The sequence below is a fragment of the Elephantulus edwardii genome, unplaced genomic scaffold, assembly GCF_000299155.1.
Source record: "Elephantulus edwardii isolate Elephantulus edwardi_28Jun2011 unplaced genomic scaffold, EleEdw1.0 scaffold00041, whole genome shotgun sequence".
Classification (NCBI taxonomy): Eukaryota; Metazoa; Chordata; class Mammalia; order Macroscelidea; family Macroscelididae; genus Elephantulus; species Elephantulus edwardii.
In genome coordinates this window covers 220,595-245,058 of record NW_006399791.1, presented here as the reverse complement: position 1 = coordinate 245,058, position 24,464 = coordinate 220,595, and the positions used below count along the sequence as shown (strand labels likewise).

The 24,464-nt window shown below is 41.7% G+C and overlaps 1 protein-coding gene across 1 annotated transcript in view; it reads right to left on the bottom strand.

Annotated features, from left to right (window-relative positions):
• ARNT2 (aryl-hydrocarbon receptor nuclear translocator 2) overlaps positions 1 to 24,464 on the bottom strand; it is a 197,412-nt gene that overhangs the window by 84,566 nt on the left and 88,382 nt on the right. Inside the window, exons 7-8 of the mRNA XM_006885116.1 lie at positions 20,341 to 20,406; positions 19,576 to 19,661 (exon numbers count right to left, since the gene is read on the bottom strand). Coding sequence (XP_006885178.1) covers positions 19,576 to 19,661; positions 20,341 to 20,406 — 152 coding nt within the window. The remainder of the gene's footprint in view (positions 1 to 19,575; positions 19,662 to 20,340; positions 20,407 to 24,464) is intronic.

Here is a 24,464-nt window from a genome sequence, read left to right as displayed (position 1 = left end):
TTCTTGCCACTAGGCCACCAGAGCTCTCTTTATCTTTAGAAATTTTTAGTGTCTTTCCATTACTCTACATTATCTGTAGAATCATTGCCACTGTGTTGATTGTGACTCATGCTGACTCCACGTCTGTTGGAGTGGAATTCAGCTTCATACCGTGTTCAGAGGCTGATTTTTCACAAGTGTATCACTTGAGGTGCCTCTGGGTGGACATGAACTTTAGACCTTTCAGTCTGCAACCAAGCACACTAGCTGCACCATTCAAGGACTCTACAGTCAATAAAGAACGGAATGATGTGCAAGGCTTTGGTCTCCCAGGGAGATCTGGGCCATCTCCCCTCAATATTGAGTTACATGTGGTCCCCAGCACAGCATCAATTTCTCCCTTATTGTATAATGCAGAAAAATCACAATGGCCTGGGTTTGCAACCCAACTCTAATTCTTGTAAGATACAAACAAGGTAAATTATTTATGTATTCTAAGCCTCAGATGTCTCATTTGTGCAGCTGCCATAATTACTACAGCTGCTTGTACCTGCTGAGGCTGTTGTGAGGATAAACAAGGATAATACCTGTGAAGGGCTTTTCACAGTGTCAGGGATGAGGCAAAAGAGTCTTGGTGGATCAGTGGGTTAAACAATAGGCTGCTAAAAAAAAAAAGAAACAAAAAAACAATAGGCTGCTAACAAAAAGTTGGCTCAGGGGAGACAAACGAGGCCGGAAACCCTGTGGTACAGTTTCCTATGTCTACAGCGGAGCTCTGATAGCGAAGTCTATAGGCTGTTGCACTGCTTACGCCAAAAGTGGCACCTTTTTGGCAGTTCAAATCCACCAGCAGCTGTAGGCGTGGGGGGAATGTGTAATCTCCCCTCACGTGATTCACAGTCTCAGAAAAACCAACTGGAGAGTCAGCTAGGAGCAGCTCTCACCCAATATACAGTGAGTGTTTTTTTAGTCCTCTGACCTCTGACCTCTGACCTCAAGGGTTGCTGTGTCAGGAATGACTTGATGGCAATGACTTTTGGTTTTGAGTGGGCAAGGAGTAAGCACTTAACACATGAAAACGAATTAGTCACACCTCCTTTACATGCACTATTTTGCTATAGCTTTATACATCTTTTTTAAACTAGAAAATTCCTATCTTTTTGTATTTCCGCTCAGATGTAACCATCCCTGCCTGCTAGCTGTTCCATAAACCTGGGCTGTTCTGTGTTGGAGGGAGAAGTCAACTTTGTGGCTCCAGCAGATGGTATCTCCCTGTACATGCTCACCCTATGCAGATCTGTGTGACCCCTGGTAGATGGCTTTGTGATGACATGCACACCTACCTGTCCCTACCACCACCCCCTCAGCTTCTCAAGGGCAAAAACCAGGTCAGACTCACCTTAGGATGTCCAGCACCTAACAAAGTGCTGGCTCTTTAGCTGCTCCTCAGAAAGGACTTACTGAAGGAACAAGAGGGTGACTGGCCTGCCTGAAAATGAAGAGCCTAGTATAGTTGCTGTTATGAACTATGTCCTCCCTTCACCCCAAATACATCTTGTCATTTTAACCCTATATTCCAGATTAAGACAGACTAGGAAGGACTGGCCATCTACTTCTGAAACAACAGGCCTCCAAAAGCTCTGAAAAATATAGGAATACTTTTAGGTAGAGCACTGGAGGTAGAGCCCTCAGATTCGAAGACACTCAAAACAATGGGACTACGTGTGTCTGAGACGGTGAGGATCTCACGAGAGAGGGCAAGGTTCAGATCCGATATTCACAGGAACAAATCACAGCTGACTAAACTACACATAACAACAAAAACTCCAAGAATAGGGTGCTCTTTGTTATTTTAATGACACCATATTATCATAGAGTATATTTTAAACCAATCATTTTGGAGACATGAAAAGAGCAGATTAATTAGAAGCAAGCAAACACCAAAGAGGAAAGATCCATGGCATGTAACCCTCCATAAGGAATGTTGAGAACACTTAGAGAAGCTGAGGCCAAGAGTGGGCCCAGAAGAGACAGGGGGACAGAGCCTTCTCCTGAGCTGATTCCTGAACTTGGACTTCTAACCTTTTAAACGGTGAGACAAGTGTCTGTATGTTAAAGCCATGAACTTGTGTTATTTTTGTTACAGCAGCACTAGGTAACCCTGACTCTTGCCACCTGTCATCCTCCACGTCATAAGCCAAGTACAGGGCACTGATGCCAGTGGGTTCTTGAGCAGGAGCAGATGCAGTGTGGGCAGGGACGGAAAGAGTGGTGCTCAAAAAACCTTCACACAGACAAGCAACTTAGGAGATTTCCAAAGCAGGGAAAAACAAACATACTATTTTCAACAGGCAAAGTATGAGAACTGCAGGATGGTTGTAGATGAGCTCATGGCAAGGCCGAGTTGCCTGCTCAAGTGATAGGCCTGGCCTGGCTGCTGCACTTTCTAGCCAAAACCCCAAAGCAACCTCAGGCCTCAGGCATGCACTAGCCAAGGCTTACTGATGGTCTGTCTAGTGGCAGAGGAAAGAGAAGTGTCGTTCTCACGACTAAGTATATGCACCAGGGCACCAGCAGTGAGCCCCATCCTGATCCAGATAGTCCTGGAGTGAGGTCACCAGCTCTTGGTTAAGTGCCCCTCTCCAGGGCCACATCTTGGCTCTCCTGGGTGGACACATTGTGCAGTTTGCCAGGTTATTTTCCATGGATTGTTGTGTGATGATCTGAGATGATCAGAGATGATGGATACTGGAAAAGGAGGTCTCTATTACAGAAATGGCCTCTGGCCCAAAGTTGACTATCAATCTGTGAAATGCAAGGCACTGGGGTAGAATATAATAAGATCATCAGAATTTCAAAATTTCCTTTGGATTCTAAATATACCTCACAAGGTGGAGGCCATAACCTGTAATGGGTCATTTCTTTCAGACCAAATAGCGGCAGGATCAGCCCACGGGCCTTGATCCCAAGGGGATTCTGTTGCTTTTTTTTTTTTGTTTTTGTTTTTTCATTCACACCACCACGTACTTGATATGAAACTTGTTTTTAGCTACCACTGAGATCTACCTGACTCAGAGCCACCCCGTGCACAATAGAACACAATGCTGCTCTGTTCTGAGTCACCTTCACGATGGCTTAGAGGCGGGGCCACTGAGATCTAGAGCATTTTTACTGAGTGGTTTTCGGAATCGGATCACTTCTAGTCCACCTGATTCTGGAAGTCCCTGAACCTAGTTCAGTCTCCCAGCACCACACAAGCCCCCACTGACAGAGCAGGAGGTGCACTTGCTGCAAATCAAGCTAGGCCTCCATACTCAGGAAGTGAGAATGCCACCACTGGACCACCATGTCCAGAGAGTGTGAGATTCTGTGAAGCAGAGAGAAGCAGAGTTAATTGCGATGGCTGCTGTGAAACAGAAAGGGCTTCTGGAATATACTGAGAACTGTAGTATCGTTGACATCTTCCAGGGAGACTCCAGGAGAAGCATGAGTGTGCAGCTCACTGTCTATGGGGTCAGACCACATGCTGCAGGTGGGCTGCCAAAGGTATCAGCTTACAAAGCTGTTGCTTGTTCTACAAAATATACCTATCTATTTATGTTTAGGCATTTCAAGGTCAGCTTTTGACATTTTTAGCAACTGTGGTACTTAGGAATCTTCATATTTCCTAATCAAACCACTGTTTATCACTTAGGTCCTGGAGCTTATGAACAGACAGAGACAAAATTCCTTGTGAACATTTACAAGACATCATCCAATCAAGTGGGTTACTGCTCTAACTCCATGATCTTATAATAGGGTAAGAGTGTCAATTACCTCATTCCAGTCACTTCATCAGGACCAGATGAAGTCTCTACCAGTTTAAAAGACTTCTGGGAAAACAAACTCTATAAAATCCTTAAGGAATTCTGGCAAGAGCCTCTTTCACATACCCATCTCTCTAGTTCAAGTATTTCTTTTGTCTAAGCAAGAGGCCCTTCCCTGGATCAATCTGTCCACCCATCTGTCCATGAAGTCAGTCCTACAAAGTTCATAATATAGTGTCACACCTGGCCTAAGCACCGGGCTGAGAAGATGAATGCAGCCCTGGTGGTGTAGAGCATTGTGTCAGGCTGCTAAGCCAAAGATCATTGACACTTATTGCAATCAAGTCAGAACGGACTCAGAGCTGACTCTCCCGCAGGTTTGCAGAGGCTGTGAACTGCGCCAAGACTGCCCACCTTCCTCCTACAGAGCAGCCAGTGGAGTCAAATCACATGTCTTCAGGTTGGCAGTGCAACTAACTCCTCAAGCCCACCAGAGCTCCCTATCAGCAATTCCAATTTGCCAGCTGGAGGAGAAAGATGGGCAGTCTTTTCTCATAAAGATTTACAGCTTTGGAACCCAGTGATAGGTTGCTAGGGATCAAAGTCAACTCTAAACAAGTTGGTTTGGTTTTGGGGTTTGTTGGCTAATGAAGCAGAATGAATGATAAACAATAAAAACAAACTAGTGTTATACGTGCTAAGGAGGGAGTCATCAATCAAGAAGCTAATGGCAAACTGCCCAGGCAAGCAACATCAGCTAAGTATCCTGTCAGCATCCTTGACCATCATATATTAGGTGATAGCTTAGATTTTCAGAGTATCCACTTAAAAAAAAAAAAACAACACCAAAAAACAAACAACCAACAAACAACCCCATAACTTAATAAATATAAATACAAAACCAACAAACAAAAAGAGACCATTTCTAAATTCTCTGTAAATGGCCTGAAAGCTTCTTGAGAAGTTTTCTTAACTGTTTAAAAGGGATATATGATTAGGTATTATTGTCATGACAGGAGTCCAGAACAAAGGCTGCATAGTGGAGTGGACTTGGGGGGAGGGATTGTAAAACAGTGAAAGAATTTTTCTTTTACTTTTCGAAAAGAAGAGCGAGCTGGTGGGGGGAAGGGGTGGGCAGGGAGAAAAGTCCAACAATGAATGAATGTATAGAAATCGAAAGTCTCTGCAAACGTTCATTAAAATGAATAATAATTAAAAAGTGTATTTTTCTCTGATTATTAAAGTCATATAAAATTTTGGAAAATGTGGAATCTATTACACAAATGATTACACAAACAGTGATCAATAGTGTGTGTACACTTTTCAATGTATAAATGTACATGTGACAAGTCAACCCGTGGTTGCCTGATACACAGGGAGCTGCACTTGTATGACCCAAAGGAGGTTCCTCTCTGGGGGTTTGAATCCACCAGCAGCTCAGAGGCAGAAAGGTAAGAAATCTCCTTCCAGGCGATTTCAGAAATTTTTAGACTCAGAAAATCTGCTGGAGGGTCAGTTATCAGTTGGTTCCAACTTGACAACAATGAAAAACATATTTTGAAAATTAATAATTAAAAAAAGAAGACTGGAAGCATGTTATGCATGCTATGTAACCTTCAATTTTTTCTTAATACATTTTAGCACTTTGTCTCATTTGTGAGGATCTGTGAAAGGATTTCTGTTCAACAGTTGACTGGTTGGTATTCTAGCATATAGGTGTTCTATGATAATGTTAACTGCTTCTCCATCACTGAAAGTTAGATCAATTAAAGTTTTTCTGTTATTACATTGATGCTTGAATGTGTAACACATATACACTTCTAATTCCTTAGAATAAATGCTTGGAATTGCAATCCTTGTATATGAAAGAATGCACTACTTAAGGCATTACTACCAAAGGCTTCTTTAGAAGATTCATTCTGGTTTATATTCCCACTAGCAGGACACAAAAGTGCCCATCTATCTGAATCTTACCAATACTGAGTCTTGTGTCTTTTTAACTTTTGTCACTTTGTACATAGTAAAAGGTCATATCAAAGTGTTTTCACTTGCAATTGTGACAACTCGTGGACGGCCAGAAGAACGAGCAGCAATGTCTTGGGGAAGATGCAGCCAGGGTGTTCCTTGGATGCAAAGATGACGAAGCTTCGTCTCACATAATTTGGGCATGTTGGGAGAAGAGGCTGTTCTATGGAGAGGGACATCATGTTTGGAAAGGTGGGGGATCGGTGACACAGAGAAAGACCCTCAACCAGATGGACAGCACAGTGACTGCAGCAATGGGCTCAAGGATGCTAGAGACTGTGAGGATGGCGTAGGATACAACAGGGTTCAGATCTGTTATCCAAAGGGTTACTATGAGTCATACTCGACAGCATCTAACAACAACAATGTGTGTGTGTGCGCGCACATGCACGTGTGTGGAGCTCTGGTAGCAGCAGAGAGTTGCACTGTTAACCAAAGGCTCTGAATCTCCAGTGTTTCAAATTCACCAGCTTCTGTATGGGAGGAAGATGGACAGTTTCTTTCCATTTACGGTCTTGGAAATCCAATGGAGAACTGTTGCTGTATCTGGAACTAAATAACAGTTGGGTGCGCGCACGCGCGCACACACACACAAGTACATGTATATGTGGTGTTGTTATGTGCCATCGAGTCACCTGCAACCCACAGCGACCCCATGTACTGCAGCTCTGAACTATATATATATATATATATCTATATCTCGTTGTTGTTGTTATGTGCCATCGGGTTGCCTCTACATACACACATAGATGTATGTATTGCAGTGTGCTTATGTATTTGTATTGTATATTTTTTTTAAACATCAAGTTCATATCCTTTGTACAGTTCTTTCTTCTGAGTAAAAAATCTACCTTCTGAGAACATTCTCCCTTGGTACAAATTGTGCCTTCTGGAACTATCTTAAGTAAGCTTAATTCCTCTTTCATATGACACCCCCTCAAATACTTGAAGACGAAAATCATGTCTCACATTCTCCAAGATAAACAGCCCTGGCTCCTTCAACCACTTCTGTGGCAGAGTTTCAAGTGGTGTTGAAAAAGCCTTACTGTCCCCATTATTCTGTACATGCTGTTATTCATGTGACACACAATCACTTGAGCTCCTGAATTCTTTTACTAAGATGAGAAAGCCCAACTCCTATCTTCAGGGCTCTCAGAGTGTAGTGGAAATGGTAAGTAAAACTACAGTCTAAACTTCAGATACAGTGGAGGCTCCTAAGGAGAACTTAGCTTAACTGTGGTGAGTGGGGATTGAGGCTGGGAGATTCTTTCGGGCTTCATGGGAGAAACCAACTGCCCAAAGTCTACTGTGGTCTCTTTAAAGACATGTAACGTGCTTGTTGTTAGGTGTCATAGAGAAGATTACAACTCATAGCGGCCCTATAAGCAGCCGACTGAACCTTGCTCTGTCTTGCATCATCCTCAACCTCTCTGACATGCGTGAGCCATTGTTCCAGTCATTGCATCAGTGCATTTCATTGAGCATAATGAGCTTAAGAGCTAGGAAATAACATCATGTGGCATGTCTTCTCCTCTCTCTACTTTTTATTTTCCCATTTAAGTGGAAGAGTTGCCTCTTGAACACTATAGAGGCTAGGGGAATTGGTCAACAGTGCAGCTGAAACCTTGCACAGGTCTGAACTGCATGGACTCAAGCAAAGCAAGTATCTATCTTATAAAAATGCCCTGCGAAGCTAAATGTCTCAGCCTGAGCAGTTTTACTGCAACAGCTGAATTCATGGAAATAAACCCCAAACCTGCAGTCATGGAGTTAATTCTGATCCCAGTGACCCTGAAGGACAGTGTACCGCCCACAAGGTTTCTAAGGCTATTAAATGTTTATGGAAACAGACTGGGTTATCTATCTTCTTTTCAGAGTGTCTGGTGAGCTTGAATTACTGACCCTTTGCTTTTACCATTAATCCACCAGGAATCCTTTCACCCGAACAGCAATTCTGTTGTTGTTATGTGCCACTGAGTTGTCTGCGACTCATAAGGATCCTATGTACAATAGTTCTGGACCCTGCTCTATCCCGAGCCAGTCTCACTGTCTCTGACACATCTACCCTCATTACCCCAGTCACTGTGTCAATCCATCCACGGTCTTCCTCTTCTCTGCTGTCCCTCCACCCTTCCAAGCATGATGTCCTTCTACAGGGACTGATCCCTCCAGGCTACATGCCCAAAATACAAGACAGAGCTTCAAAATCCTAGCTTCCAAGGAGTAGCCTGGTTTCGCAGCAATAGGAAAATGAAAATCCAAGTGAGCTCGCATACTTAAAGCCTGCATTGTGCAAAGGTCAATGGTAAAAGTGTGCCTGCCTAACCATGAGGGTGGTGGCAAGAGTTACACGTAAGCAATAATGTGACTCATATATTTGGAACTTTGGATTTTACAAGATGAAGCACACATTAAGCATGAGCTAAACAACTAAGCAAACTACAAACAAAAACTAAACAAACAAAAACTACAAGCAACTCCAAAAAAGCTTGGCCTGGATCATCTTTACCAAGTGCCAAGTTGTGGTCACTTGCATGCACCTGGGGCCTGAGCCCCCACCCTCTCCTGTGCCCACACAATTCTGAGAGCTTATCTCACTGAGGTAATAGCAATTTCTCTTTTAATATTAGACTAGAATGCAAATAAAATGGTGAGAAACACAGCATTTGAGCCAGAAATGGGCAGAGCAATTTGCCTGGTATAACAAGAATGATTAACTAGTTAAAGGAAGTAACAGGAAGAATGGGTTGGTTTGGTTGGACCACGGTTCCTTCTGGCAAATTTTGGCAGTGCAGATCCAGCACAGTTACAGGCATTCTCAGGAGGCTTCACTTTATACCCTGTGTGAGGTGGGGTCCATTGACAAGGAACCACAGAGAATGATTAAATTTCAGAGTTGGGCCATCAGCTTCTAGGAACTCCTAAAACGGGATAACTCTTTGGACTCAGAGGTACCTCTACACCTATGTGAGGTTTCTTTTGGGGATATAAATCTAGAAGCAATAGAGAAGATCAGCAGCACTATGGATCTTCCCCTTCTCTAAATAATGTGCCACTGCTCTCCTGTGGTCTCAGTCTCTCCATCCTCCACCAGCATTGCATGAGATCTTCTATCCTTTCATAACCTTATTAAGTTTTCTTACCATGGTGATGAAAATGACACGTTAGTTCACTGTTGTTTTCATTAGCATCAATCTTAGTACTAGTGAAGCTGAGCACAAGAGCATATGGGTTTTATTTTCATTCCTGTTTATAGCTGTTGCCTGTTTTTCCATTGGATTGTTCTTTAACTTACTGATTTACAGATTTATGTTAATCCTTTTTTTTTTCAGTTATATGCACTGGAAAGACAATCTCCTAGCCTGTGATTTGTATTTCATTTTGTAAACACTGTCTGTTTGTATGTTGCTGTTGTTGTTAAGTATTTTTGAGTCAAGCACGACTCACATTGACCTTATAAACAAGGGATCTAAGCTCTGTTCTATCTTGCATCATTTGACACACTCGAGCCCACTGCTGTAAATACTTGATCAATCCATTTATCTTAGGATCTTCCACTCTTTCAGTGACCCTCCACCTTGCCAAGCATGATGTAACTCTCCAGGAGATAGACTCTCCTAACAACATGCTCATAGTCTATGAGATGAAGCTTTGCCATCCTTGTCTCCCAGGGGCACTCAGGTTACACCTTCTCCAAGACATACCTGTTCGTTCTTTTGGCAGTCCGTAGGATATTTCACACTCTTCTCCAACACCACAACTCAAAGCCATTGATTCTTCTCGTGTCATCCCGAGTAACTGTCCAGCATCTAGATGCACAGCAGATGACTGGAAAGACTCTGGCTGGAATCAGGCACACCTTAGTCTTTAAACTGACATTATTATTCTTCTGGACTTGGGAGAGAACCCTGAAAGCCTACTTTCCCAGTGCATCTCCAGATCTCTTGACTGACACCAAGGGTGTCAACTGTGAACCCAAGCAAGAAGAAATTGTTGACAACTTCAATTTTTTTCTCCATCTATAATGATGTTGTTTATCAGTCTAGTGGTGAGCACTTCTGTTTTCTTGATGTTGAGATGCAATTCATATCCATCAATTTGTTATTTTAGAATCTGTGGTCTTTGTGTCTATGTCTCTCTCTGATGGTAAAAAAATACAGCTCTCCACTTTTATTCAGTTGTTGTTTTGTATGTTCAGGTCAATTCTAACAGCCACCCTACAGGAAAGAGTATAACTGTCCTATACGTTTTCCTAGGCTGCAATCTTTATAGGAGCAGATCGCCAGATAATTGCTGCAGGAAGCCTGATGGATTCAAACTGGCAACCTTTTGGTTGAAAATTGAATACTTCACCATTGTGTCACCAAGCTATTACTCTCTATTTCCTCAAATATCTGAAATTTTTGCTTTCCATAAACCAACAATTTGATTTTGAATGTTATGAGGGAGTAATCTAGTTTTAGCCAAGTCTTTTCCCCAGTGAATTAGCTAATGCTACTTCTGTCAAATGTGCAGATTTATGAGATTTTATTTTGGTCTAGTGGTTTATGAGTCTTTCATTTTCATTACTAATAGCTCATAAATAACTTTTGCCATTTGTAGGGTAAGTCTTCTACTTCCTTCTTAAAACTAGCCTTGAATAATTCTAAAATTTTACCATTAAATAAACACTTGATGATTAACTCTTCAAAGTTTTGGAAACAAATAATTTACTAAAGAATATACTTTTATTGAAACTGTAAGGAATTTCCAAAGAAGGTGAGTAGCTCTTCCCATATATGACCATGGTAAACTTAGTCACTTGCTTAGATCTTTTTTCATGTCATTTCATATAGTTCTATATTTTCTCTCAAGTTCTTATATTATTTTTATAAAACATTCCTAAGAAATGCATACGATTAATTTTTAACAGAGATTGGATCTTTAAAAAAGTTGTTGTTGTTGTTATGTGCCCTCGAGTCACTTGCGACTCATAGCGACCCTATGTACAAGAGCTCTAAATGCTGTTCTATCCTGTGCCAACCTAGCCATCTCAAACGCACTTATTCCCACTACTCCAGTCACAGAATGAATCCATCTCATCAAAGGTCTTCCTCTCCTTCGCCGCCCCTCCACTCTGCCAAACATGACATCCCTTTCCAAGGACCAGTCCCTCCTTGCAACATGCCCAAAATATGTCAGACGAAGCTTCAGAATCTTTGACCCCAGGGAACACTCTAGCTTCACCTTCTCCAGGACAAACCTGTTTGTTCTCCTAGCAGTCCATGGTATATTCAACACTCTTCTCCAGCACCACAGCTCAAAGGCATCAATCCTCTCTCTGTCAGCCCTATTCACTGTCCAACTCTCTGATGCATAGCACATAACTGCGAAGACTATAGCCCGGATCAGGTGCACCTTAGTCTCCAGCCTGACTTCGTTGCTCTTCAGTACTCTTGAGAGGTCCCTCACAGCCAACTTTCCCAATGCAATTCGTCTCCTGATTTCCTGGCTGCTGTTACCAAGAGCGTTGACTGTGGAGCCAAGTAAATGAAAACTGTTAACTATATCAATCTCTTCACCATCCATGCTGATGCTGCCAATTGGCCCAGTGGTTAGAATCTTTGTTTTCTTGACATTTAGTTTCAGTCCATATAGGAGGCTGTAGTCCTTGATCTTCTACAGCAAGCGCCTCAGGTCCTCCTCAGTTTCAGCAAGCAGGGTTGTGTCATCTGCATAACGTAGGTTGTTGATGATTCTTCCACCAATCCTGATTCCACAATCCTCTTCATATAGCCCAGTGTCTCGGATGATCTGTTCTGCATACAGATTGAAAAGGTATGGAGACAGAATACATCCCTGACGGACCCCCTTCTTGATTTTGAACCATGTAGTGTCTCCTTGCTCTGTTCTGACGACTGCCTCCTGGTCCAAGTATGGGTTTCGCATTAGCATAATCAAATGTTCTAGGATTCCCATTCTTCTTAGAGTCAGCCACAGCTTGTTGTGATCCACACAGTCAAAAGCCTTTGCATAGTCAATGAAGCGCAGATAGACATTCTTCTGGTATTCTTTGCTTTCTGCCAAGATCCATCTGACATTAGCTATAATATCCCTAGTACCACGACCTCTTCTAAATCCAGCCTGCACATCTGGCAGTTCTCTGTTGACATATTGTTCCAAACGTTTTTGGATAATTTTCAGCAGAATCTTGCTTGCATGTGATATCAACGATATTGTTCAATAATTTTCACACTCTGTTGGGTCACCTTTCTTTGGAATGGGAACAAATATCGATCTTTTCCAGTCAATGGGCCAGCTGGCTGTTCTCCAAATTTCTTGGCACAACTTAGTGAGCACATCCACGCCAGCGTCTGTTTGTTGAAATATGTCAATTGGTATGCCGTCAAGTCCTGGAGCCTTGTTTCTTGCCAATTCCTTCAGAGCAATTTGAACTTCCTCTTTCATCACCATAGGCTCTTGCTCATATGTCATTTCATGAAATTCTTCTGTGTCAGCCAATTCCTTCTGATACAGTGACTCTGTGTATTCCTTCCATCTTCTCTTGATACTTTCTGGATCATTTAATATACTGCCCAAAGTATCCTATAGTATTGCCACCCATGGTTTGAATTTGTTTTTCAGCTCCTTCAGCTTAAGAAACACTGAGCGAGTTTGGCCCTTTTGATTTTCTGACTCCAGCTCTCTGCACATTTCATTATAGTATCTTGTTTTATCGTCCCGGGCTGCCTTTTGAAATTTTCTGTTTAGCTCTTTGATTTCTTGGTTTCTTCCTTTAGCATTTGGCTTCTCGGCGCTCTAATGTAGTATGCACTCTAGTAGCATTATCAAATTTTTATTCTTTCCACCTGTCTATAATCTCTCTTTTTACATGTACATTATATTATGTGCAAGTAATAATTTAGTGTCTTTAATGCTAACTCTCTAATGTTTTCAGATACCTTTTTTTATCAAATTAGGTTGGGCTCTGGTGGCTTAGTGGTAAGGAATTGCGCTGCTGGCATAAAGGGACGTGGTTTGAACCCACTAGCTACTCGGCAGGAGATAGATGGGCAATCTCCTCCCTTGCTACTGAATGCCTCTGAAAACCAACTGGAGGGCAGGTTACAGGTTAGTTCTGACCCAACAGCACACAGCAACAACAACATGTTGAATGAAAGTGGTAATAGAAGGCATTCTTTACTCTCTTCCACATTTGGAAGGCAAGTTTCTAATATTTCACCAGGAAACATGATAGTTGCAATAGTTTTTTTATAGAAATTGTTGATTAGATTAAGAAAGCCTCTTCTTAGTTTAAAAAATATTTATTGTTTGTTTTGTCTTTTTTTAACTACAAAGGAAGTCATCTCAAAGAACAGGTAAAGACTCACTGAGGTTTGAGGAAGGGTAAAAGATCCAATCTTTACCCATGGAGGAGGAGCCGAGAGCTTTCTGGGTCCAGAGCAAACCATAGCTGGGGTAAGGCAGGAAAGCAACTTCCACACAAAACGTGTCAAAGATGTGTGTCAGTGTTTTTTAGTTTTTTTAAAAAATAATTTATTTTATATTGGTTTATTTACAAAGTTTGAATACATTGTTTTCCACACTCGATCTTCCCCAGTTTCTTCACACTCCCTCTCTACCCATCAAATTGTGTGATCTTATTATTAACTGCCGCCTGTCACCTCTCCTCCCCACATCCTCACTCTTTAGCTCCCTCCCCACCCCCTTGGATCCTCATATTCATTCTACAATAATTGTTTTATACAGTATTTATCCATATGTGACTGAGTTAGTTCACTGAGCATAATGCTCTCTAGTCCCTTCCAAGTTAGGTAGTAATTTACAAAAAAATCATTGCTCCTGCCTGCTGTGTAGTATTCCATCCTCAGAATGTACCATAATCTCTCAATCTATTCGATTGTGGTTGCACATTTGGGCTGTTTCCATGTTCTTACAATGGTGAATAACACTGCTAAGAACATCGGTGTACAAGTCTCGGTTTGTGCCTCAGTTCTCATTTCCTTGAGGTATATTTCAAGCAGTGGAATAGCTGGGTCATTTGGAATTTCTATGTTCAGCTTTTTGAGGAAGCATCAAACTGCCTTTCAGAGTGTTTGATTTTAAAATCATGTGGCAGTGTTTTAATTACTGCGAGGAGAAGGAACAGGGTCACGGAGAACAATCCCCATATTTCAGATCCAGGCACAAGATTGAAGATGGACCAAATCATCCAATATACTACCATTCATGGTCAAGGGCTAAGACTATGAAGAGACATAATCTCTGAGACACAGGTAAATAAGGAAGGCTGAAAGCTGAGAGAGGAGCAGGAATTTTGATATGAAGTCTCTGAAATCCAACTTTCACCCTAGGCAATATATAACACTGGGCAGTGGTTTTCAGCCTTATACCTCACAGGGGATTTAGCAATGCATGGCAATAGTTTCGGTTTACACCTTGAGGAAGTGGGCTCTATGACCAGAAACTAGTGGGCAGAGGCCAGAATGCTCCCAAATCCTCTACAATGTACAAAACAGGCCCTACAAAAGATTTTTTGTTCAGCCCAAAATATCAACACTGAGGCTATGAAACTTAGTGCTAGAGAAAGTAAAAGATGGTGGTGAACTTGGAGTAATAATGCCACAATAAAACCTACTCTGGCTCAACTCTTGACTAGACTGACTCAACCTCTGAGACCTAGCCTAAACGAATGCCCAGGCAGAAGACAAGACAGGCCCATTTCAAAGCATAACTACCTATGGTAGCGTCTAGTAGTTTACACGTGATGTGCAGCATTCTATTTAAAATTAGGAAACATAGAAAAAGACCTGCTGCTTTTAAGAGATTAATCAATCAATACTTCTAGTCTCAGAGATGGAGCAGCTGTTAGAAATTAAAATAATTGCGATCAATACGCTAAAGATCCTAGTGGGAATAATGAACAGCATGCATAAATTGATAAGGAATTTCAGCTGAAAGACAGAGATCATAATGAAGAGTGTAAAAACAGGGGAGAAGGCATGGAGTCATCTGCCCATCACTAACTTCATCACCATCAACAGCCCAAAGATGATTCCCAGGAGGTCAAACATACTTCTCCTGCCCCACCTTACTCCCTCCTCTACCAAGTTTAATGCCAACAGTACCTCTTACACACTACTTCTCTGCTGTGTTTGAGAATTCCTTGAGTTCACACAGAATTCAAAGAATATACTCATAACTATGAGGTTTGTTAGGGAAATTAGAAGTTGCAATTCATGATCAGGATGACTTAGGATACAGTTTTTTAATTAGGACTGCCTTTTCTCTGCTGAGCTTAAAAGCAGGCCTCTCTGCCTCTCAGTCTCTGCTCTGCTCAGGCAAGTGTTACTAACCTCTTTTAGATCTGCTGAGATGGGCCTTTTTCTCTGGCCCTGAGCTTCTCAGGTTTGACCTAGTGGTTATGGCTTCTACCCTAATCCAGCTAGTGTGACAGGGCTCTTTTAGTTGTGCCATTTAATGTGCCACAAGCACCCTACTTGGCCAGTAACCCAGGCCTGAAGGTGCTTGGCTCTAGCTCCATGAATTAGCAAACCTAGATTACCAACAAATGCCCAAAGGCATCCAATCCACCAGTAAGTCTGCCCCAAAGTACTCAGCTTTTCCCACAGTTCTCTCTCATGCGCTAATCTCCTGGTTCTGCCACCTCTGCTGTTAGTCTTTTCCCTAGAGTAACCACTTGTTTTCATCAAGTGTCACAACTGTACATCTTCTAGACCAAAGAAGTTTCAATGCTGGAATCTCAGGGGCAAATGATGTACTACACTCTCTGGACCTTCTTTGTTGACAGCAATGATATATCCCTGTTTTTCATCTCTGGCATGGCATAACTTACACCTGAAAGGATGACAGAACTCTGACTAATCTCCATGACAGAAGAAGAAAGGATTGAAACTTGCCAATTATTTCATCTTACTTGGATCCACAATCAACATCCTTGGTACCAATAGTCAGGCAATCAGGAGATGAACTGCTTTGCAAAGGTCTGCTGTCAGGGACTGCTCCAAAACACTAAAAGAGCAAGGATGTCACTTTGAAGACTAAGGTGCATGTGATTTAGGCCATGGCATTTTTAATAACTTGCCATGCACCTGAGAGCTGGACAATGAATAAGGATGACAGAAGAAGAAAAGATGCCTTTGAGTTGTGGTTTTGGAGAAGAGTACTGAATGTACTATAGACTGCCAAAAGAATGACTAGATTATGTCTTGGAGAAAATGGAGCCAGAGTGCTCCTTTGAGGCAAGGATAGCAAAGCTTTATTTGTCATATTTTTGACATGTTGCTAGTGGAGACTTGGAAAGGGAGATCATGCTTGGAAAGGTGGAGGGTCAGTAAAAGAGAAGAGGACCCTCAATGAGATAGAGACTGACACAGTGACTGCAGCAATGGGCTCAAGTATATCAGAGATGATGAGGATGGCACAGGATAGGACAGGATTCAGGTCTGTTGTTCATTGCTTCACTAGGAATTATACTTGACTTAATAGCACCTAACAAGAACAACAATTATGTTCCCATCCAACAAGGGGACCACATACCTTATTTATATTATTAGTGAACTATTCAATCTCTTTGGTAGGCCCCAAATACTTTACATTTGCATCGTCCTATCCAGTTAATTGGTAGGAGATACAAAGACAATGGTTTAGCATAGTTTCATAAAGAAATTCAAGTCAATGAAATAAGGGGAAATGATAGAAAAGAAAACAAAATAACAAATTTCTTTGATGGGTTCATCAGTACACTTGAAAAAGCCCCCCAAAATTAGTGAACTTGGAATCTTGTCAACAAAAATTACCAAAAATGCATGCAAGGGAGTGAGGGAAGAACAATTGTGAGATAACAATGATTTAACATATGTTTTAATTATGGAAAGAATGCTGAGACAATGAATGAATATAAGGGGGAAAAAAGTTTGAAGACAAAAACAGATGAGAATATTCTAAAAATAATTAAAGACATCAAATCACAGAATTAAGACCCTCAGAAAACCATAGATGTGGAGGGAAACCAAAGTACACACATCCCTAGCCATAGTAAAATAATAGTTAAATGGCTTAGAACGTCAAAGATAAAAAGAATATCTTGAGCACATCCAGAAAAAACGGCACATTACATAAACACAAAAAACAATATGAAAAATAGCAGCCTTTGTTTCAGAAACTACGTAAGCAGGAAGACATTGAAGCTGTATTTCAGAAGGACCCACAATGAAGAGGAATCTGTCACCTCAGAATGTTTTATCTAGTGAAAAGAAAATGAAGGAAATAAAGAGTGTGTGTGTGTGTGTGTGTGTGTGTGTGTAAGAGAGAAAGACACACTCATGAACTTTAAGATGCAGACCTCTTCCTAGCGACATATTTTTAATTTGCTTTTTTTAAGTGCTCTACAGGATTACAATGCCCACAACATAACTGCACTCTTCTCATTTCTTTGTGTTTTTGTTAATCCTTCGTTCCTTCCCCTTCCCACTTTCTGAGCTTTATGACTGGGCAAATGCTGCCTTTTTGAGGTTCTCATTCCTTCCTGAGGTGGACTGTTTAATATGGTCTCCAGCTCGTACGGTACACAGGCTTGAAGGTTTACTATTCCATAGGAGGTTTTATTTTATATAGAGTCTTTAACAGGGTCAATAATTCTTTTTTTAAATTAAATTTTATTTATTTTAATGAACATTTACAGAGATTTTGGGTTTCCCTTCATTCATTCATTTTTGCACTATTTTCTCTACCCTTCCCTGCCCCCCCCATTCATTCCTCTTTCTACATCCCCCCCCCTTGAAAGTCTGTTTTAATAGGGGCAAGAATTCTTATCCTGGGAAATAAGCAAAATATTTTCAGGTCTCCTTACACAATCCTCCCATAGACTTGACTTTATGAAGGGGTGTCCATTCCATTTTTCCAACCTGCTCAGGGTTAAACTCTCTTTTTACTCTGTATGAGTGTCATACTAAATCTCAGCCATTAGGATTTATACTTGGATCTGATTTATTCTTGAACTGCAATGGCATCAGTGGTATTCTTACGCTTCTAGCTATGAGTTCTTTCATTTCCAGTTCCTGAGATTTTCCCTTTGTTGTTTTATAAAACAGGTTAGTTAATGGTACTGATTTTCTGTTACATGTTATTCAGTATTTCTCTATTTTGTAGCAGGCACACGGAGGATGGCTATCAGTATTTACTACTTCCAATGTGTACATAATTGTGACATTATACTTTCCCCTCCAGGTTTCAAAAATTAACTCTATATCTAGAACTTATTTCTTATTAATCTGTAGTAAGAACATTATATTTACCTAAATAAAAAGATATCTATTATTATATGCCAGCTTTAATGTTAACCTCAATAAAATCAGATAGAAGTTAGTCTTTTCTTCCTCAAAATTTTTCATGTAACTTTAGAACACTGCATCTACTCTACTGGAGTAGATTTGGATTTCATTATCAAAGAAGATATACCCAAGCTTGGCTAAAACTATACAACAGGGATGAGTCTGGAAGACATAATGTTGCGTGAAATATCTCAGTCACAGAAGAAAAATACTGTGGCTTTAAGACCATTAGGAATATACACCAAGGAAAATAGAGCTGAGACACAGAGGTTTGTACACTAATGCTCATAGCAGCATTATTCACAACAGTAAGAACATGGCAACAGCCTAAACATCCATAAGCAAACAAATTAATTGAGAAATTATGGTACATTCACACGATGGACTACTACACTGAACTTAGGAGCAACAATTTTTTTTAAAAAAATACTATATAACATGGGAGAGACTGGAGAGCTCATGCTGAGTGAACTATCTCAACTTCATAAGGACAAATACTGCATAATACCATTATTATATAAACTAGAAGGATAACTAGTAAGATGTGTATAACAGTCCAAAGAGGTGAGGTGAGGGAGGCTAGGGAGCTGAAGGTAGGAAGGGAGGGAAATCATGGAGTGAGTTTGGTGGGTGGAGGGAGAGGGTGAAGGAATCAGGAAAGATCCAGTAGAAATTGGAAAAGATGTGTAATAGTGGGCATAGATCAATAGTGATTAATTTTATAAAACACAATGTATGGGAATGATTGTATGAAATGCATTGTGGATGAAGAAATGAACACACATATATCAATTAAATACAATGTACATGAATTTTGTATGCAAACCCTATAAAATAAAATATTAAAATGTTTAACATTTTTTTAAAAAAGACTACTGTTAACAACAATAAGATGGTTATTAAAGGAATCAGGGAAACAGGAAAAGAATCGGTGGATAATGAGCACTGCACTGGGACAGGTGAAGGGAAGGAATCTGAAAAGACTGGATGACCAGACATTAGGACAATTAACAACTTGAAACAGGACAAGCATCGAAAAGTGAATTGAGGGAGGAGGAGGGAGGAAAAAAAGATGTGTATGTATGAACTAAAGAAAACCAATCACTTTGTAAACATTCACTAAAAAAATCATAATAAAAAATTGTTCCTTATCCTTTATAGAATATTCTGAGTGACAGTATATAGAAATTACTTGATATGGTTCTAATTATTATTATAGAATTAGCTCTTCTTTGAAACTTTTGTTTCAAATAGACACAGCTTTTCCCAATTCTTAAGATCAATGTGTTCGAACCACATGGAAAGTGAAACTCTGCCTCCTTCTATGTAACACATTTCTAACAGGATCCTATGGTATCCTGCACATGCTGAGGTGATCATTCCTTTGGAATAAATATACAGATTCTGCTCACCTGCTGGTGGCCAGGCCTTGATGTATCCCGTGCAGTGGACCACAGCATACTGGGCTTCTCCTTCTTTCACAGGTCCAAGGCCATTCCTAAAGAAAGAATGTTTATGAAACTGTTTTCACCAGGTGGAGGCTAGTCATGGGGAATCAAGAATGGCAATGACTCCTTAAGCTAACTATTTAAGCTAACTGCGTTCATGTACTATCTTGTAACTTTGAATCTTAATGTCTCACAAAAATCACATAAAGCCTATTTCCACTCTGAGAACATTGTTGTTGTTGTTTAATGCCATCGAGTCGTAGACGACTCATAGTGACCCTATGAACGAACAGCCTGAGCACTGTTCGTACATAAGAGTTTCCGGAGGCAAGCCATTTTGGAACATTAGGGGATGAAATCCACTCAACTGTTCTGAGGGAACCCTGGTGGCCTGTTGATAAGAAGCTGCACTGGAGGTTCCAACCCACCAGCTGCCCCACAGAAGATGGGTGATCTCGTTCAGTGCCTCTGAAAAGCAGCTGGAGGGTCAGCTAGGGGTCAGTTGTAACTTGAAGGTATCCAACAAGAATTGTTACTGGTTTGATTTTACAAGGTCTGAAGGCTGAAAAGAAATTCCATCCACCTACCTGTTCTTATTTCAGCCACTCTAACAACCACTGATTCAAGTAGCTCTTGGTTCTCTGTACACTTAGCCCCACTTCAAGTCAGTCACTCCTTGGCTTAGGAGCCCAGCCCAAGCACACACATACAGTAGAAAGGTCTACTGACCTGAACCTTTTCCTCATGGTGGTTATTCTGTTCAGAGGAAGGTGGTCCAAAGGAGCATTTCCACACCTAAAATTTGAGAAATTTATTCATAAGAATGAAGATCAAATCATGTTTATGAACTGGGCTGCTATCAAAGTAGACGGATCTCAGTGGATATTAACAAGTTTATTCTGACAAGACCTGCAGCCCTTTTCCTCCCAGGGTGCAGATTCAGAAGCAGGCTCACAGGCTTTTTCATTTCAACTATCACCAAAGACCAGGATAGTGGAACCCACTTTGCAACACACATAAAAGATTGGCTCAGGCCCAGTTCACAAGAGAGGACCATCAGAAAGACTACAGAGGCTTGGTTATGCTCGTTCCTGAAGATCACCCAGTGTAACTGGATGGCTTTCAGGAAATGAGGGAAGGAGGTGATGACAGCAACAGTGTCTTCTCGGGCCTGAGAAGAGACAGCAACTGAAAACAGATGTTGCCCGCTGATGAACAGAAGCATCTTCTGAGGCGTCAGAACCACAGCTGTAGAAACTCTCCTCCCCCTCAGAGTGCAGGCACGAGGAAGGACAAGCCAGCTGAGATCCTACTGATGGCAGAGGGGAAGCAGGGACAGCGGTCTTTGGGTGGGTTCTTCTCTGGGAGGTGGGGGAGGTGATGGGTCACACTGCCCACTGTGGCCTATTCTCTCAGCATCCTGGGTTCTGATTATCCAAAGCTGGCATCACAGCCATGTGCCAACTGGTGGCCGGTACGCACTCTCTTTACACATGTTTCCATTTCCCAACATGACAAGTAATGTCCTGATGTTTTAATATTCAGTGCTGTACAGAAGAGTATGCTTCCACTCTGAGGCCTTAGGGAGCTGCCAGCACCAGCGTGGCTGGGTTGTTACAGCAGGCCCAATCCGTACCATTATTCTGCACTTTCTTGGCAGACTAGTCCCAGTGTCTTGCTCAAGTGAAGCTTTCAGATACTTCTTTATTTGGAGAAGGGTTTTCAGCAGATGGCCGTCCACCTCAAATGTAAAGTCAGATGGTGTACAGGTAGAGGTGAAGACACTTAGGGCACATCCCCCGAAGCAGGCCAGGACAAAGAAGAGACTAGCGGAATTTGGTTGACACAGCAGTTGACAGTGGTATTTCAAATAGATGACTAGTAGGGATGCTGGGCTATGACACATGTAATATATTTACTGATAAGAAAATTGCTTAGATGGTACAGCTATTTGTATTTCTGGTGCTATATTCTAATTGCCACTGGTGTTTCAAATACCAGCAGGGTCACCCAGGTGGACAGATTTCAGAGAAGTTTCCAGACTAGAAGAACTGAGGAAGAAAGGTCCGGTGATGACTTTCTTTGGAAATGTCACCAGGAGAGATCAACTGCCAATGGGAACCTCACGCTTGGTGAAGCAGAGGACTAAAGAGGGCATAGACCAACTGGCACAATGGCTTCAGGATGGACTTGAACGTGGGGCAAATGTAAGGATGCCAAGGACTGGGCTTCCGTTGTACAAACAGCTGCCATCCTTTATGACAGTTAACCACAACAGACTAAACGCCCGCCAACCAGGATGTACACTCACTCTCTTGCTTAAAGTGTTGCAAGAAGGACCTTGTGGTGACTGGCCACACTGATGGCTGGCCATGCCAGGGGAGCACTGGTATGTCTGAATTTGCTGCCTAGCTCTCCCTGCAGGCTTAACAGAGGGCAGGCTGAGGGGCAGGCTGTCTGCAGCAGCCCAATCCTAAATCAAACGGAGACCCACATGTGCTCTCTCATGGCAGCATCGTCCTGTGACCTGAGGCAAGTGAGGCAGGGGATTACATTTGTGTCTTTTGGAAGAAGCCCAGGTATTCACCCTGGAAAAGAGCAACTCTGAGGAAAGGATGCCCAGATTCAAATCCCTGTGGGCTATTTCTCTTTCAAAGGAGAGAAATTACTTGGCTGGCTCTGAGTGCCCCGCGGGAAGTGAGCTAGGTGGGAGTCTTACCTGTTTGTAGAGCCACCACTTCTTTTTTTTTTTTTTTAATTTAAATAGCATTCAGTTTATTACAAATATTTAGTACTGGCTTCCCATATTTCCCCCCTTTTTATCATAATTATGTTATCATCTAGATGAGCATCCACCAATTCTTTTTTAAAAAAATTCCTGCTTTTAAGAAATAATTTTGAATTACTAAAGATATAAACTTATTTGAAAGTATTGGACTACACAATAGGTAAGGGATGTTCAAGTAGCAAATCACAGTTCCAGCAACAAACAACTGGGTAAAAAAATGACATTGGTGAGAAGTTCACTTGGGCCAGGGTCTGTGACCCTTAACATCAACGATCCAGGCACCCTGGCAGAAAAGGGAAGGTCTGATAGTGCAGAACAGGAGTGGATCCCAAGCCAAGGTCAATGCTCTATGGTAGAAACAATTTTCTGGCTTTATTTTGACATAATTTCAGGCCTTCTCAGTCCAGCCCCTATTCATATCACCTTGTTAAACTGAAAGGTGACTGCATTAGGAAAGGATTATTTAAACTAAAGTTAACAAACCACAGGAAGGCTGCAGGCTTTGGTGTGAGCCTCCTACAAGAGCTTGTGGAGGAGGGAGGGCGTATGAGGTCAGCAAACACAGAGATGAGCTTCTCCCCTGGAAGAGGAGCTGCTCACCTGCCTGTGAGCCCAGTTCCTGCTGGCTCTCTCTCTAAGGTCCAGGGGCTGAGCCTTAATTCACATCTTCTGGACTCAGTCTTGCCAAGAAACTTCCTCATTTGCATCCGCTTCTCCTCCACCTCCCTAGGTGCTCCTTCTCAGTTTCCCTTTTCTGCTTCTTCTTCATCTCCTCACTGCGGGAGTGCACCAGGGCCCTGCCTTTTCATCTCTTCTTTTCTCTATCTTCACATACCGTCCAAGCAATTTCATGTGGTCTCTGGCATTAAATAGCACCTCATGAGGTTAATCCTCAATCTTCAAAGTCAGTCTCTCTCCCTTGAATTCCACAAGTGCACATCTAAATGTCTTCTGAATTCTCTCCACAAGCTCTCCCAGGAGTCTTCCCCAACTTAGTTAATGGTAACTCTGTTTTTATCATGGTTGTTTTGGGTGCTAATTAGTAAGAGGGTGTGAAAACTTGGCATGCAAGAGTTTTAGACTTCTCTTTGAAGTCTTTCTCTCCCATCTACATTCGGGCTGGCTCTGTACCGGAGATAATAAAAATCAAGTCCACTATTAAGCCATCTCTCACCTGTATATTATATTACACTTATTTCTATTCTATTTTCTCAGTGCTTCTCCTGGTGTTCCCTTCTCCCACATACCTCAGTCTATTAGCCACATAAAGTCAGAATAATTTTTTAAATATATGCAGATGATACAACCTTGCTTGCTGAAACTGAGGAGGACCTGAAGCACCTGCTGCAGAACGTCAAGGACTATTATCTTCAATATACATTGAAACTCAATATTAAGAAGACAAAGATTCTCACCACTGGGCCAACTGGCAGCACCATGATAGATGGAGAAAAGATTGAGGCTCAGCTTTCTTGGCTCCACAACCAACCCTCTTGGCACCAGCAGTCAGAAAATAAAAAGACTAATTACACTGGGAAAACCTGCTATCAGGAACCTCTCCAGAGTACCGAGGAGCAACGATGTCAGTCTAGGGACTAAGGTGTGTCTGATCCAGGCCATGGCCTTCTCCATTATTTGCTGTGCATCAGAGAGCTGGACAATGACTAAAGATTACAGAAAAAGAATCAATACATTTGAGTTGTGGTGCTGGAGAAGAGTCTTGAACATACAGTGGATTGCCAAGAGAACAAACAGATCTATCTTGGTGATAGTGAAACCAAATTTCTCCATCAAGACAAAGATTTTGAAGCTCTGTCTCACATACTTTGGCCATGTGGCCAGGAGGGACCCATCCTTGGAGAAGGACATCATGCTCAGAATGATGGAGGGGCACTGCAGGAGAGGAAGACTCTCGATGATATGGACTGACATAGTAACTGAAATAATGGGAGTAGGGGTGTTAGAGTCAGTGAGACTGGTTCAGGATAGGGCAGGTCTCAAAGCAATTACACATAGGGTTGCTATGAATCATAGGCTATTCAAATACACATAACAACAACAACAG